Consider the following 17,310-nt stretch of genomic DNA (forward strand, 5'->3'; position numbering starts at 1 on the left):
CATCACACAGAGTAATGACATCACATGGAGTAATGACATCACATGGCGTAATGACATCACATGGCGTAATGACATCACACGGAGTAATGACATCACATGGAGTAATGACATCACATGAGGCAATGACATCACACGGAGTAATGACATCACACGGAGTAATGACATCCCACAGAGTAATGACATCACACGGCGTACTGACATCACACGGAGTAATGACATCACACGGAGTGATGACATCACACGGAGTAATGACATCACATGGCGTACTGACATCACATGGAGTAATGACATCACATGAGGCAATGACATCACACGGAGTAATGACATCACACGGAGTAATGACATCACACGGAGTAATGACATCCCACAGAGTAATGACATCACACGGCGTACTGACATCACACGGAGTAATGACATCACACGGAGTGATGACATCACACGGAGTAATGACATCACATGGCGTACTGACATCACACGGAGTAATGACATCACACGGAGAAATGACATCACACGGAGTAATGACATCACATGGAGTAATGACATCACATGGAGTAATGACATCACATGAGGCAATGACATCCCACAGAGTATTGACATCACACGGAGTAATGACATCACATGGCGTACTGACATCACACGGAGTAATGACATCACATGGAGAAATGACATCACACGGAGTAATGACATCACATGGCGTAATGACATCACACGGAGTAATGACATCACATGGAGTAATGACATCACATGAGGCAATGACATCACACGGAGTAATGACATCACACGGAGTAATGACATCACACGGAGTAATGACATCACATGGAGTAATGACATAACATGAGGCAATGACATCACACGGAGTAATGACATCACACGGAGTAATGACATCACACAGAGTATTGACATCACACGGAGTAATGACATCACATGGCGTACTGACATCACACGGAGTAATGACATCACACGGAGAAATGACATCACACGGAGTGATGACATCACACGGAGTAATGACATCACACGGAGTGATGACATCACACAGAGTGTGACATCACACGGAGTAATGACATCACACGGAGTGATGACATCACACAGAGTGATGACATCACACGGAGTAATGACATCACACAGAGTAATGACATCACATGGAATAATGACATCACATGAGGCAATGACATCACATGGAGTAATGACATCACATGAGGCAATGACATCACATGGAGTAATGACATCACACGGAGTAATGACATCACACGGAGTAATGACATCACATGAGGCAATGACATCACATGGAGGAATGACATCACATGAGGCAATGACATCACACGGAGTAATGACATCACATGGAGTAATGACATCACACGGAGTGATGACATCACACGGCGTAATGACATCACACGGAGTAATGACATCACACGGAGTATTGACATCACACGGCGTAATGACATCACACGGAGTAATGACATCACACGGAGTGATGACATCACACGGAGTGATGACATCACACGGAGTAATGACATCACACAGAGTAATGACATCACATGGAGTGATGACATCACACGTAGTGATGACATCACACGGAGTGATGACATCGCACGTAGTAATGACATCACAAGGAGTAATGACATCACATAGAGTAATGACATCACACAGAGTAATGACATCGCACGTAGTAATGACATCACAAGGAGTAATGACATCACACAGAGTAATGACATCGCACGTAGTAATGACATCACACGGAGTAATGACATCACATGCTGACACTTCCTGAGGTCTGCTGACACGTTTGGTGAAGTTTGATCAAACATTTAAAACTGATGACAGTAAAACATTTACGTCTTCACAGCGTGGGGTCTGGAGTATCTGTACCAGTGTTGGTCTGATTGACTAAATGCTCGATGACATACAGTAGTTAATTGATTATGCGATCAGTAGTATCCACTGATCAGCCTTTTATAGAACTGCTGCCATAACTGCAGCGTCTTCTCTGACCACACGCAGAATCCTGAAGTAATCCCGGCCATCATGGTCATCAGGTACTTGATCATGAACACGGTAAAGTCCGGCGTCAGTGGTTCAAAAGTTGCATCAGGGCACGGCACTGCAAAGCGTTTGCATGTCTGCGAGCGCCATGTCATTTCCCACTGTGGCCGGAACGCCTGCTCGTAGAAGTAGCAGGCGAGGATTATGCTAGCGGGCGCTGCGTACAGCACGCTGAACACGGCCATCCGCATCATCAGCTTCTCCAGCTTCTCCGTCCGGGCGCCTTCATGCTTCATGACGGTGCGGACACGGAGGAGAGATATGAAGCCCGCCAGCAGGAAGCAAGTGCCGATGATGAGGTAGATGAACAGCGGCGCCATGACGAAGCCCCGCAGGGCGTCCACACTGTAAAGCCCCACGTAACAGACGCCGGTCAGCAGGTCGCCATCCACCTGCCCCATCACCAGAACAGTAATGGTTTTCACTGCCGGCACCGTCCACGCCACCAGGTGAAAGCACCGGGCATTAGCCTCGATGGCTTCATGACCCCACTTCATGGCGGCCGACAGGAACCAGCTGAGCGACAGGACAACCCACCAGGCGGCGCTCGCCATGCTGAAGAAGTAGAGCACCGTAAAAAGAATTGCGCAGCCCTCGGTCTTAGTGCCCTGAGACACGATCCTGTACCCGTCCACTCTGAACCAGTCTGCACACGCCACCCTGTCCTGCAGCAGGACGCCCACGCCGTACGCTGTCGCCACCACAAAGTGACACCCGGACAGGAAGACGACGGGCCTCTCTGGATAACCAAACCTGGTCTTGTCCAGGAGGAAGGTGAGCACGGTGAACAGGGAGCTCACACAGCACAGGACTGAACAGATCCCGACCCAGAGCCGGCCCAGCTTCAGCTCCTCCTCACTGAAGAACATCAGGCCACCGGGCTTGGACGCCTCACAGGGGGCGCCGCAGTCCTTCGCCCCCAGGAAGTGGTAGTTTAGGTAGGCAGGTGCCTGGAGCTGCAGGGGGCAGGAGAAGGCCCGGTTGGTCTCAAGCGGGGCGGGCTCTAGCGTGGGATCATCGATGGCAGTCGTGTTGCGACCCACGCAGATCTCTCCTGAACCATGGACCGGGAAGTTTTTGCAGCGCAACCTCTCCGGCCACGGGAACCCAAACTTGTTCATGAGCGCCTCGCAGCCCCGTCGAGCACGCTCACACAGAGCCCTGCAGGGAGGGAGGGCCCGCTCCAGGACTGTGCACACGGGGGAGTACAACGAGCACAGGAAGAATCGGAGCTCATCTGAGCACGCCACTTTGACCAGCGGGAAGAACTGATGCACTTCCAGCCCCGCCTCCTCCTGTGAGGAGTGTCCAAGCAGAGTCGGCAGGATGGTCAGGTTGTAGGCGAGCTCGCTGCACAGAGGGATGGAAACAGGCTGACAGAGGCCATGCTCTGGGACGGAAACCCCCCTATTTGACTGAAAGGAGCAGGGAGGCAGGAGGAGGAGGATCCAAACACTCCTCCAGACCGGCATCATGGACGACTCGGAGCAAGCAGGAAAAAAAGTGAAGAAGAAACTACTCTGTGCTCTCTGGATCCTCTTTCTCCTCATGCTCCAACTCCTCCTCACAGTCTGACTCCTCCTCCTCACAGTCTGACTCCTCCCCCTCATGCTCCGACTCCTCCTCACAATCTGACTCCTCCCCCTCACAGTCTAACTCCTCCTCTTCACAGTCTGACTCCTCCTAATCACTCAGGTGTTCCACCTGTTTTTCTAAACTTTTGTTATTTTAAGAAGTTAAAGACCAGTTTGAGTCCCGATGTTTCAGTGTTTGGTCTGTTTTAACACGTTAGCCGTGGCACGCCCATGTGGTGAACTTTGGCGAGAGACAGAGACACAAAGAAGAGATGAAAGGCGTCTAATTGGTCGGATTCTTCAGAGAAAATGAATCAAAGGATGCTTTTGATTTATTAATGACGACGTTTGTTCGTCTTCAAAAGTTCACGCCAACACAAACAGAGTTAAGTATTCATAAACTCCTCCTTCTTCTTTTTAATTTCAATAATCCATCAAACATTCATCTGTCAATCAAAGTTCAAAAACATTCAAACATCGACTTCTCAAAACAGCTCGCTGCGTCTCTTTAGCTAGCGCCTTGTGTTCGCACAAACATGCTAATGTGAAGATTCATATGAAGCAGATAACAAACAGGCGACGCTCGTTTGACAGAAGAGAAGAGATTCTGTTTATTGTCGTCTCTGACATGTCACACAGCGTCTGGATAAACACCAAACACACAAAGAAGAAATCACACTCCAATCATTGACAAAGAGCAGCTCGACTAAAGATCAAGGCTTTCAACGTGGACTTACTTTTGTCCAGAATCCTGGACCAGGTCTAAGCTGTAATTACGTCGGCATCATTTTGGTACGTTTCCAATCAGGAGGTCATCGAGGAGTCAGAGCCCCGACCAATAAAAACATTTGCAGCGTTTGTTTAAGAGAATGACGCTGACAGACTACTCCCCATTGACTGTATATGAAGAGCTTGTTTTAGACGTGCTCGGTAGATAATAAAGATGGACGGATTCTCATTTTTGTCCTGTTGTGTTTTGTTGTCATTGTTGAGTCGATCTGAAAAGTTTTGTTTCCTTTCGTCCTGAAGAATCTGCAGCTTGTTTGGTATTTACAAAGAAATAAAAAGTTTCTATTCACAGAAAGTGGTGAAGAAGACACTTGTCACCAGTAATCTTCATCAAAACAAAAATTATTCAATCATTATTCATGGATGCTGTCAGGGGAACTCAGCAGCCAAAAAACACTAAGAGAGCCTGATAAACACAGCTAAAGTATGCTAACGAATGCTAACGTATGCTAACAATAAGCGCAGAGGGAACATTTTATTCCAATCAAAAAATAAACAGATCAAATCACAGCAGTGGGGTCTGTTTGTCCCTCAGCTGGTCTGGTCAGGATCTCAGTCTAATGGAGCCTTTTTGCCCTACACTTGGTCTGCTAGGACAACGGCCCGTTCACCAGAACTTATTTGTGGGCAGCAGCGAGTGTTTGCCCCTCCGCCCAGGCCGAAACACGTCTCTGACCTCCGTCTCCAGACGAACACCGGGGACTTTAAAAATAGACACAGCTGAATTAAAGACAGAGAAGAAGACAATTTAATACGCGGGTACAATTAGCATGTTGCTATGTTAGCATGTAGTTCAGACAGGTGTTCTTACTGTCCCTCAGGTGCATGATGGGAGTCGGTAATGTGCTGAAATACAGGTGCTGTAGGGCATCCTGTCCTGAGATCCGATCTGAAGGAACCGCCATCAGCATCTTCTGGGCCAGATCCTCGGTTTTATACGGCAGCTGGCTCAACCTGAGCCACAGAGAAACAGCAGGCCACATGCTAACTGCTAACACTTTAGCCCTGATTGTAATAATTCAACAGATTTTTCTTCCTCACCTTTTCCAAACCGTCCTGAACTGTTTCGGTTTGGAGAGGAGGAATTGCTCTGTGACACAAACATTGATAAACATTAAACTGTAACATCTTCCAAAACTGATGATTAGCTGTGGAACAGGAAGTGGGCGTGGTTTACTCACCTGGTTCGTAGTTTGGCAGCTGACTAATTCCAGGCCAGGTGTCCTCAGAGGGAACGCCCACAACCTGTGATGTCATCGCATTATTTAAATATGGATTGAAATGAAACTTGTAATGATAATTTGAATCCTTTCTCACCGTCCAGATCTTCTGCAGCTGTTCAAACACATCAGAGATTCCTGGGAACGCCGGCGCCCCCTGCAGCATCTCTATAAAGATGCAGCCAGCTCCCCTGATTCAAACACAGAAAACTTTATTATAATCTAAGTCACTGTACCTTTAAAAGACTTGAGAGTTTGTAAACTATGACTTTAAATGTTGACTCAAATACAAAATATATCACGTTCATGTTCGGACCAGATATCCAAAGCCGTGGAGTAATCGGTGGAGCCGAGCAGGACGTCAGGGGGGCGGTACCACAGCGTCACCACCTCCGAGGAGAACGTCTGACTCGGGATGGACTTGGACCGGGCCAGACCTGAACCCAGAACAGAAGAACAGATGTCAGTCTGGAACCAAAACCACAACGTGGTGAAGCTACGAGTCGTCCAGCAGACAGAAACTTTATTAACCACCAGTCAGGATCAAAAACATCCAACTCCAGAGACAACGATAATATATGAACTTTTTATTCATGAATTTATTCAATTAAAAATATTTTTTATGTCTTCAAACCCCCAGAAATACTCAACGTTAAAGTGTGAAGATAAACAGCCTGCCAATGGGATGTATCTGTTCATTATTAGAGAGAGACAGTTGAGGAAGCTGAGACATGCGTGCAGAGCCACGTGTGGGTGGAGTCATGTGCAGTCGTGGTTATATGTGGGAGGGGACTCACCAAAATCAGCCATCTTGAGTTCTCCTTGGTAGCTAATAAGCAGATTCTGAGGCTTCAGGTCTCTGTGGAGGATCCTCCGACTGTGGATGTAACACAACGCCCGGAGCAACTGGAACATAAAGAGCTGCAACCAGGGCAACAACAACAACAACAACAACAACAACAACAACAACAACAACAACCAGGAAAACAACAACCAGGAAAACAACAACAACAACAACAACAACAACCAGGAAAACAACAACAACAACCAGGGCAACAACAACAACAACCAGGAAAACAACAACCAGGGCAACAACAACCAGGGAAACAACAACAACAACCAGGAAAACAACAACAGTAACCAGGAAAACAACAACAACAACAACAACCAGGGCAACAACAACCAGGGAAACAACAACAACAACCAGGAAAACAACAACAGTAACCAGGAAAACAACAACAACAACAACAACCAGGGCAACAACAACCAGGGAAACAACAACAACAACCAGGAAAACAACAACAGTAACCAGGAAAACAACAACAACAACAACAACCAGGGCAACAACAACCAGGAAAACAACAACAACAACCAGGAAAACAACAACAACAACAACAACAACAACCAGGAAAACAACAACCAGGACAGCAAAGACAAGGAAAAAAACACCAAAACAATCACAGAAAACAAGAAAAAACAAAAATAGTAAAGGGAGATTAGCACAACAACAAAACCTGTTAGACGTGTTTCTAACACTCATAGAAGTGTTCTGTGATTGTGAACCGACCCTGACGTTGTGTGAATGCAGTCCTCCAGGGTGTTGGCTCATGTACTCTGACAGATCTGTCTGCTGCAAATACACACATAGAAGAAGAAACACTAAAAGTCCTCCAGTCACTTTCACATCGCTGCAGCAACGTTGAGAGTGTTAAAATGAATATGACATCATAACACCAGCGCCCCCTGCAGGTCAATCTCCACATGTTCCTCACCACATATTCAAAGACGAGCGTCAGAGACTCTCTGGTGTGGATGATGTCATGGAGGACCACGATGTTGGCGTGTTTAAGACCTTTGAGCAGAGATGCTGCACACACACACACACACACACACACACACACACACACACACACACACACACACACACACACACACACACACACACACACACACACACACACACACACACACACACACACACACACACACACCATTAAAACATTAACGTTCATTACATACTGCCTTTTAATTCATAAAAACACCAAAGACTGAATGTCATCCTGAAAATGCAAACATAGGATGGGAATAAAAAGTTCACATTAAAACAAACAGACCTGTGTTTTTTTACCTTCTCTGATGGCGGTGAACGGGACGCCCTCCTCCGTCTTCATACGGATCACCTTTAGAGCCACGAGCTGCCCGTTTATCCTCCAAACATTTCACGAAATAAAGTTTCAACTTCCTACACTCTTAAAAACTGACATGATACACTGTATATGTTACATAGAGAACAGGTGTAGTGAGAGAACAGGTGTAGTGAGAGAACAGGTGTAGTGAGGTGTAAAGAGAACAGGTGTAGTGAGATGTAAAGAGAACAGGTGTAGTGAGATGTAAAGAGAACAGGTGTAGTGAGATGTAGAGAGAACAGGTGTAGTGAGATGTAAAGAGAACAGGTGTAGTGAGATGTAGAGAGAACAGGTGTAGTGAGATGTAAAGAGAACAGGTGTAGTGAGATGTAAAGAGAACAGGTGTAGTGAGATGTAAAGAGAACAGGTGTAGTGAGATGTAAAGAGAACAGGTGTAGTGAGATGTAGAGAGAACAGGTGTAGTGAGATGTAGAGAGAACAGGTGTAGTGAGATGTAGAGAGAACAGGTGTAGTGAGATGTAGAGAGAACAGGTGTAGTGAGATGTAGAGAGAACAGGTGTAGTGAGATGTAGAGAGAACAGGTGTAGTGAGATGTAGAGAGAACAGGTGTAGTGAGATGTAGAGAGAACAGGTGTAGTGAGATGTAAAGAGAACAGGTGTAGTGAGGTGTAAAGAGAACAGGTGTAGTGAGGTGTAAAGAGAACAGGTGTAGTGAGATGTAAAGAGAACAGGTGTAGTGAGGTGTAAAGAGAACAGGTGTAGTGAGATGTAAAGAGAACAGGTGTAGTGAGGTGTAAAGAGAACAGGTGTAGTGAGATGTAAAGAGAACAGGTGTAGTGAGATGTAGAGAGAACAGGTGTAGTGAGATGTAGAGAGAACAGGTGTAGTGAGATGTAGAGAGAACAGGTGTAGTGAGATGTAGAGAGAACAGGTGTAGTGAGATGTAGAGAGAACAGGTGTAGTGAGATGTAGAGAGAACAGGTGTAGTGAGATGTAAAGAGAACAGGTGTAGTGAGGTGTAAAGAGAACAGGTGTAGTGAGGTGTAAAGAGAACAGGTGTAGTGAGGTGTAAAGAGAACAGGTGTAGTGAGGTGTAAAGAGAACAGGTGTAGTGAGATGTAAAGAGAACAGGTGTAGTGAGATGTAAAGAGAACAGGTGTAGTGAGGTGTAAAGAGAACAGGTGTAGTGAGATGTAAAGAGAACAGGTGTAGTGAGGTGTAAAGAGAACAGGTGTAGTGAGATGTAAAGAGAACAGGTGTAGTGAGGTGTAAAGAGAACAGGTGTAGTGAGGTGTAAAGAGAACAGGTGTAGTGAGGTGTAAAGAGAACAGGTGTAGTGAGGTGTAAAGAGAACAGGTGTAGTGAGATGTAAAGAGAACAGGTGTAGTGAGGTGTAAAGAGAACAGGTGTAGTGAGATGTAAAGAGAACAGGTGTAGTGAGGTGTAAAGAGAACAGGTGTAGTGAGATGTAGAGAACAGGTGTAGTGAGATGCAAAGAGAGGGCTGACCTGCTGATTCCTTTGTAGACTGAGGCATACGCTCCTTCACCCAGTTTCTCCAGACTGACGTACGAATGAGCTGCTCCAAACTGAAAACTGGGTTTCTGATCACAGGGACAGGAAACAGTCAGACGGAGGGTCCATATAGAACACTGTTAGAAATGATTAACAGCTGGTGTTCTGACCCATGCAAAGTGGTCCTGGCAGCCATTCCCTCCCAGAGGGTCGCTGTTGCTGCGTCCTCGCTGAACGCGGAGCCGTCGGACCTGCAGGGTGTGAAACCAGTAGGGCTGGGACCCTGAGGGGTAGGAGTCAGACTGGTCCAAATCCAGCTAAAACAGATAGAGACCTGATAAATGGGACCACCTTAAAACCTTCAAAGTTACACAAGCAGGAGTGAAGCTAGTCCAGCAGGAGTAAAGTTGGTCCAGCAGGAGTGAAGTTAGTCCAGCAGGAGTAAAGTTAGTCTAATAGAAGTGAAGTTAGTCCAGCAGGAGTAAAGTTAGTCCAGCAGGAGTAAAGTTAGTCTAATAGAAGTAAAGTTGGTCCAGCAGGAGTAAAGTTAGTCTAATAGAAGTAAAGTTAGTCCAGCAGGAGTAAAGTTAGTCCAGCAGGAGTAAAGTTAGTCTAATAGAAGTGAAGTTAGTCCAGCAGGAGTAAAGTTAGTCCAGCAGGAGTAAAGTTAGTCTAATAGAAGTGAAGTTAGTCCAGCAGGAGTAAAGTTAGTCCAGCAGGAGTAAAGTTAGTCTAATAGAAGTGAAGTTAGTCCAGCAGGAGTAAAGTTGGTCTAATAGGAGTAAAGTTAGTCCAGCAGAAGTAAAGTTAGTCCAGCAGGAGTAAAGTTGGTCTAATAGGAGTAAAGTTAGTCCAGCAGGAGTAAAGTTAGTCCAGCATGAGTAAAGTTAGTCCAGCAGGAGTAAAGTTGGTCTAATAGGAGTAAAGTTAGTCCAGCAGAAGTAAAGTTAGTCCAGCAGGAGTAAAGTTGGTCTAATAGGAGTAAAGTTAGTCCAGCAGGAGTAAAGTTAGTCCAGCATGAGTAAAGTTAGTCTAATAGGAGTAAAGTTAGTCCAGCAGGAGTAAAGTTAGTCCAGCATGAGTAAAGTTAGTCCAGCAGGAGTAAAGTTGGTCTAATAGGAGTAAAGTTAGTCCAGCAGAAGTAAAGTTAGTCCAGCAGGAGTAAAGTTGGTCTAATAGGAGTAAAGTTAGTCCAGCAGGAGTAAAGTTAGTCCAGCATGAGTAAAGTTAGTCTAATAGGAGTAAAGTTAGTCCAGCAGGAGTAAAGTTAGTCCAGCAGGAGTAAAGTCAGTCCAACAGGCGTAAAGTTGGTCTAATAGGAGTAAAGTCAGTCCAATAGGAGTAAAGTTAGTCCAATAGGAGTAAAGTCAGTCCAGCAGGAGTAAAGTCAGTCCAATAGGAGTAAAGTCAGTCCAATAGGAGTAAAGTTAGTCTAATAGGAAGTTTGGGAGTTCTAGGGTTAATGGACACCTCAGCAGGCGGGAGAGATGTGGAACTTTTGCTCTTTTTAAAGTTGAGTTCCTCCATCTTCTCCTCCATCTCCTTGTCATACTCGTCTTGCTTGCTCCTTCCACTCTCCTCCTCGTCCACCTCCTGTCCACAGCAGCAGCTCCTCACCCACCTCCCAGCCTCTGTGACCCACTGGGACAAGTCCATCTTTTCTTCTTCTTCAGTCTCTCTCTCTCATATGACTCCGACGGTTCAGGACGAGCAAACAGGGTCCCATGACCGTCTGTCTCTCTCATTCACAACAACAGTGTCCATTCAGCAGTGTGTGTGTGTGTGTTCATGTGTATGTTCTGCCCCCAAGTGGTCGCCGACTGCAACTACAACACAAAATTTAAAAAAAACACTCACTCACACACTAAACTGTATTTCTTATGATTACAGTGTTGCAGTGTATCGTGTCATGATTGTAGTGTTTTAAAGAAAAACATTTCTATACTAATTGTATGGAAATGATGATTTATTGAAGAAACCTTCCATCATTTTAACTGTTGATTCACATTTAAAAGACAACATTAAAAGTGAATTAGTACACTATAAGAGGCACATCTGGGGATACACTGTGAAAAATCTCACTTCACAGTTAATTTCTTGATTTAAAAAAATAATAATTTGATCATTTCTTGTTTTAATGAAAATAGGTGTACTCACCTCTTTCTATCTGATACACACCTGAGACACACCTGATACACACCTGAGACACACCTGATACACACCTGAGACACACCTGAATCACACCTCATACACACCTGAGACACACCTGATACACACCTCATACACACCTGAGACACACCTGATACACACCTGAAACACACCTGATACACACCTCATACACACCACATACACACCTGAGACACACCTGATACACACCTGAAACACACCTGATACACACCTCATACACACCACATACACACCTGAGACACACCTGAGACACACCTGATACACACCTGATACACACCTGAATCACACCTTATACACACCTGATACACACCACATACACACCTGAAACACACCTGATACACACCTCATACACACCTGATACACACCTGATACACACCACATACACACCTGAAACACACCTGATACACACCTCATACACACCTGAGACACACCTGAGACACACCTGATACACACCTGATACACACCTCATACACACTTTGCTTTGATAGAATCAGTGTGTCCAAGCGTTTTGATTATTTTAAATAGTTTTTAATGTTTGAACTCAGACAAAGCAGCTCTGAACTTCAACTGACTACAACTCCCAGAGTGCATTGCATTACAATCATCCAATCACAAAGTGGCAAATTCAGACATCAGAGGAGAAGAGAGTGAGGAGCTGTTTGTTGTTTCACTTTCTCTCGTCTGCAGCGAGGAGGACGGCGGCGGTGCTCTCCTTCGCCTCCTGCAGCAACGCCGCAACTCTCTTTAGAGTCTGCAACACATAACCACAAAACACACGCATGCACACACACACACGATTATACAACAAAGAATAAACACGCACACACACACACACACACACACACACAAACGTACGGCCATCTTGAAGTCTTCGTCCGTGACGTCCTTCAGGTTGATCATCACGTTGTAGTAAGCGCCATTAACTGCTGCCTCCAGAACTTTAGCCGCCACCTGACCATGAACGTTCATATGTAAACAAAAACAAAAGCTCTGCTTGTTGGGACAAACAAACAAACAAACAAACAAACAAACAAACAAACAGCTTGTGTCACCTGAGCGTCTGACTTGCAGGCAATGTTTCCGTAAACGACCATTTCTTTAAGAGACGGCCACAAAACGTTCACACGCTCTGCCAACGCCAGAGGAACGCTCACCGCCGCCTGCAGGCCCTCCTGCATCGCTGCCTCACGTCTTATGGATCACAGGTCAAAGGTTAAAGCTCACAGGTCAAAGGTTAAAGCTCACAGGTCAAAGGTTAAAGCTCACAGGTCAAAGCTCACAGGTCAAAGATGAAAGCTCACAGGTCAAAGATGAAAGCTCACAGGTCAAAGATTAAAGCTCACAGGTCGAAGGTTAAAGCTCAAAGGTTAAAGCTCACAGGTCAAAGGTTAAAGCTCACAGGTCAAAGGTTAAAGCTCACAGGTCAAAGGTTAAAGCTCACAGCTCAAAGATTAAAGCTCACAGGTCGAAGCTTAAAGCTCAAAGGTTAAAGCTCACAGGTCAAAGGTCACAGAGACCTGATCATGATTACAACCATTTACCTTTTCATTTCCTCATTTGTTTTCTTCGGCATTTTCAACGCCGCCTGAAATAAGAACTTGCTTAAATAACTGAACCTCTGTGGTGGTGACACGGACACGTGGCGCCGAGCGTCCTCTCACCATGTAGCTGCTGAAGGCGGTCGAGTCGGCATCCACCATCAGCAGAAGGTCATTCATGGCCTTGTGAAATGGTGGAATCAGCCTCCTCATCACGCCATCCAGGTTCTCAAACTGCCTCTTCCCGTATGTCATCTGACCCACCATGGCGCCCAACGCCGCCCCCTGCAGGACAGACAACAGATCACACTGTGAGGCTGCAGCAGCATCAACCCAAACGGTCAGAATGATGTCATATGACCACAAACAGGATTAGTCAGCTTGGATTGCGCAGCGACTTTAAAATGGAGATTTGTTTTTATGACGTGTGATGTCATCATCAGCGTCCCGTGTTGATGATGTCATCACTTTGTTTTCATACCAGAGCAGCGACAGCTGCAGACACGGATCCTCCCCCAGGCGCGGCGGTCCGAGCTCCCACGCTGTGAACAAACTGCTGCAGAGACAGAGACGCCAGCTGACCGTCCTCCTGACACCTCACCATGTACCTGCACAGGTGACACGCACGCCAAAGGAAGGCGGCCATCTTTATTAGTCAGAGTTTAATGAAATCCAAAAGTTCATGAACGTATAAAAGTAACTCACTCGATGATTCTCTCCTTCGGGTTAAACGAGCCGAGAGAGTCCAAGCCCAGTTTACTGATCACCTGCGCGCACACACACACACACACACACACACACACACACACACACACACACACACGATCTGTATTAACATGATGTGTCTGTATGTGTGTGTATCTATGTGTATCTCTGTGTGTGTATCTGTGTGTGTATCTGTGTGTGTGTGTGTGTGTGTGTGTGTGTATCTGTGTGTGTGTGTGTGTGTGTGTCTGACCAGTCGGACTTTGTGCTCCTCCTCCACGATGAAGAGTTCCTCTGAGGCGATGAAGACGTCTGCAGCGTCCAGTAACGCCTTCAGAGGAATCAAACCGACGATCTGCGAGCCGACCACGGGCAGCTTCAGCTCCTGACACGAGACGCACTTTGATTCTTGTTGCCAAGGTAACGCACAGGTATGGATATGGTCTGAGGTCAGGTGTGTGTGTGTCTCACCTGAGCGTCTCTGCACACCTCCTGGTACACTCGGTGCAGCGGGGTCAGCTCATGGTCGAGGATGTTCGTGGACACTTGAGCGATGTTTGACTCGTCCAGGTACCAGCCCATCGCCTGCACCTGCTGCAGCCGCCCGGGCTGCACACACACACACACACACACACACACACACACACACATATATATAGATATATAGTTGATATCATGTCTCGTATGTCATACAGGTGACTCACCTGTTCCTGCCCTCGACCCTGCTCACGGACGTTCAGAGCAATGCGGTGCGCCTGCTCTTTGGTGCTGATCAGATTCACGTTGTAGGCGATCAGGAACTTACGAGCTCCCGTTACCGTGGCGCCCCAGGATGGCACAAACTGGGCGGGGCCAAAGTCAGGGGCCCACTCAGCTTGCTTCAACTGGAGGAGAAAAAAACACAAGAGTCTGGCATGATAAGTCTTTTATTTTGAAACACGCACACAGGAAACTGCTTTCCTGCTTTTACAGGGACAATTCAAAAACATGAATAAACCAGAGTCAGCCTGTTTTTATAAAAGACTCAGCAGTCTGAGATGATTATTACTGGTGACGTTTAGTGTGAAGGCCTCTGATTGGCTGTTGAAGTCTCACCTTGTCAGGTAAAGCTTCATACTCTCCTGCTCTTACAGAGGGGAGACTCCTCCTCGCCTCACTGCGAGCCGCCGCACCATAGAGATACACTGAGGAGAGTTAGCATCACTGTTAGCTTCACCTTCATCGCACAGAGCCCCCTGCTGGCAGAAACGACAAACTGCAGACAGAATTCATGATGATGTCTAAAAGTCTGAGATCATTTAATCAAACAGGTGAAATGTTCTCTGACCGGGCACGTGCAGCATCTCCGCCAGCTTCTGTCCGAACACGTTGGCACTGTGGACACAGTCCTCCATGGAGACGTTCTGGACGGGGATGAAGGGACAAACATCCAGAGCTCCGGTCCGAGGATGCTCACCTGGACACACACACACACACACACACACACACACACACACACACACACACACACACACACACACACACACACACACACACACACACACACACACACACACACACACACACACAGGTGTCAGGTGTCTCCTTTTGATGTGTTCTTCCTGTTTCCTGCTGCAGGCTCACCTGAGTGTTTGCTCATGTCGATGAGGCTGAAGGCGCAGCGGGCTGCGTTCAGCGCTCCTTGCACCACGGCGTCAGGAGACCCCACGAAGGTGTACACGGTGCGGTTGGTGGAGGCTCCGGGGTCCACGTCCAGCAGGCTGCAGCCCGACGTGCCGGAGATCGCTGCAGAGATCGCATCGATCACCTGAGAGAGAAGAAAAGGTCGTTAACCCTTTCAGCGCCGTCTGCAGCTCCTGTTTAAAGTCAGAAAGTTTAGATCCTGAATCCTCACAGATTAATCATTTCAAACACCAAACTGATCCTGGATCAGATAAAAAGAAGTCCTGATCAGAGCTATGTTTGAAGCCACCATATCTGCACCGCTTTGACGTCTTCAGTCAGAAATAGAAACTTCTGAATGGTTCAAACACACATCAGTCTCATCCAATCAGAAACTCTTCAATTAAAGCAGGAAAATCAGACCTGTTGGTTTCGACCTTCAGAGAAGTTAGGGACACACTCGACGAGCTGAGCCATGACTGAAGACTGAGCGACGTCTGAACACTGATCACACACACACACGCACACGCACACACACACACACACACACATACACACACACACACATACGTTTAAACATTGAGAGAGGTTTCAACGTCAGACCCTGAACTTTGACCTCAGGCCTCCCAAAAAATGTTTTTTTTACTCTGATGATCAATACACAGAGAGAGACTCTGTAATGATTGTTGGACGACCCACAAACAGAATAGTTAATAATCAACCCGTGTGTGTGTGTGTGTGTGTGTGTGTGTGTGTGTGTGTGTGTGTGTGTGTGTGTGTGTGTGTGTGTGTGTGTGTGTGTGTGTGTGTGTGTGTGTGTGTGTACTCTGTTTTTAACACAGTTAGCCTGAACAAAGGGAGGAAAAATGTCTTTATTCTTGAGAAAAGTGCTTTTAAACAGACTGTAAACATGAATGTGTGAAGCCTTAGTGTCGCTGTGTCCCTGCAGGGGGCGCTGGAGTCCCCTGTGTGTCCCTGCAGGGGGCGCTGGAGTCCCCCGTGTGTCCCTGCAGGGGGCGCTGGAGTCCCCTGTGTGTCCCTGCAGGGGGCGCTGGAGTCCCCTGTGTGTCCCTGCAGGGGGCGCTGGAGTCCCCCGTGTGTCCCTGCATGGGGGCGCTATATGTATATATATATATATATATATATATATATATATATATATATATATATATACAGTAGTTAATTACAGTAGTTAATTAATTATGTGTTTATGAAACATACATTGATCAAATTCTGAATCCTGTCTTTAAACCATGGAGCTGGAAGAAACAGCGCCTCCTTCGTGCCTGTTGTGGCCAGAGTCGGAACTGCAGGCGGAAATGATGCACCTGTTGCTGTTGTGACTACACCTCCCTGTTACCTGCTCCAGCTGACTCCAAGAACACCTGGAAGCTTCTGGAGAGTGAAGGAAGGGGAGAGGCGGAAATAAAGGGCTGAATGGATAAATTGAAGAAGGTGCTGAGCGGGGAAGATGACGGAAACTCAGACACACCTGGAATCCTGCAGGTAACGTCTTTAGCATGTTAGCATGTTAGCTTCAGTTTGTTGAGAAGAAGAAAAACTCGAGTTTAACTTTATAATCTATTAAATAAAGAGTTCACTCTTAAATAGACTCGGGGTGAACAGGTTAATATAGAGTCACGTGTTTTTAAAGACGTCTGTAGATGTTTATGTCGGATGTGTACAGGAGGTACCTGAACACACCTGATGCGTTCAGGGACTCAAACCAACAGGAACCATCAAAATCCTCAAACCCTAACCCCAGAACCCCCCCCACACACACACACACACACACACACGCAGACAGACAGACAGACACACACACACACACACACACTCACTCACTCACTCACACAGACACACGCACACACACACTCACTCTCACACACTCACACACACACAGGTGAAGGTCATCAATGTTCCCTTTTAGTTCA

The 17,310-nt window shown here is 46.5% G+C and overlaps 4 protein-coding genes across 4 annotated transcripts in view; 1 reads left to right on the forward strand and 3 right to left on the reverse strand.

The window, feature by feature from the left end:
- Positions 1-1,880: 1,880 nt before the first annotated feature.
- Positions 1,881-3,512, reverse strand: LOC306818804 (frizzled-7-A-like; the record flags this gene model as incomplete). Its single annotated transcript, XM_079336523.1, has 1 exon — positions 1,881-3,512. The coding sequence occupies one exon, from the start codon at positions 3,510-3,512 to the stop codon at positions 1,926-1,928; it is 1,587 nt and encodes a 528-aa protein (XP_079192649.1). The 3' UTR covers positions 1,881-1,925.
- Positions 3,513-5,010: 1,498 nt separating this feature from the next.
- cdk15 (cyclin-dependent kinase 15) lies at positions 5,011-10,912 on the reverse strand (the record flags this gene model as incomplete). Its single annotated transcript, XM_079336480.1, has 13 exons — positions 10,755-10,912; positions 9,455-9,601; positions 9,279-9,373; positions 7,752-7,831; positions 7,396-7,490; positions 7,191-7,253; positions 6,421-6,544; positions 5,940-6,060; positions 5,721-5,814; positions 5,585-5,648; positions 5,445-5,493; positions 5,215-5,357; positions 5,011-5,123 (listed from the first exon to the last, which is right to left on the reverse strand). Exons 1-13 carry the CDS (start codon positions 10,821-10,823, stop codon positions 5,011-5,013), a joined length of 1,257 nt encoding a protein of 418 aa, XP_079192606.1. The 5' UTR covers positions 10,824-10,912.
- Positions 10,913-11,977: 1,065 nt separating this feature from the next.
- On the reverse strand, positions 11,978-15,904 carry ftcd (formimidoyltransferase cyclodeaminase). The gene is made up of 14 exons (XM_079336055.1): positions 15,800-15,904; positions 15,338-15,521; positions 15,042-15,170; positions 14,810-14,898; positions 14,419-14,598; positions 14,186-14,323; positions 13,968-14,099; positions 13,715-13,776; positions 13,491-13,617; positions 13,133-13,294; positions 13,013-13,056; positions 12,524-12,662; positions 12,327-12,422; positions 11,978-12,222 (listed from the first exon to the last, which is right to left on the reverse strand). Exons 1-14 carry the CDS (start codon positions 15,851-15,853, stop codon positions 12,139-12,141), a joined length of 1,620 nt encoding a protein of 539 aa, XP_079192181.1. The 5' UTR covers positions 15,854-15,904; the 3' UTR covers positions 11,978-12,138.
- Positions 15,905-16,813: 909 nt separating this feature from the next.
- LOC306818805 (target of Nesh-SH3-like) overlaps positions 16,814-17,310 on the forward strand; it is a gene marked incomplete at its 5' end in the record, with an annotated part of 12,545 nt that continues 12,048 nt past the window's right edge. The window contains one exon of the mRNA XM_079336524.1: positions 16,814-16,882. Within this exon, the coding sequence (XP_079192650.1) occupies positions 16,814-16,882 (69 nt within the window). The remainder of the gene's footprint in view (positions 16,883-17,310) is intronic.

The sequence above is a fragment of the Symphodus melops genome (genome assembly GCF_947650265.1).
Source record: "Symphodus melops genome assembly, chromosome: 23".
In the NCBI taxonomy this organism is placed as follows: Eukaryota; Metazoa; Chordata; class Actinopteri; order Labriformes; family Labridae; genus Symphodus; species Symphodus melops.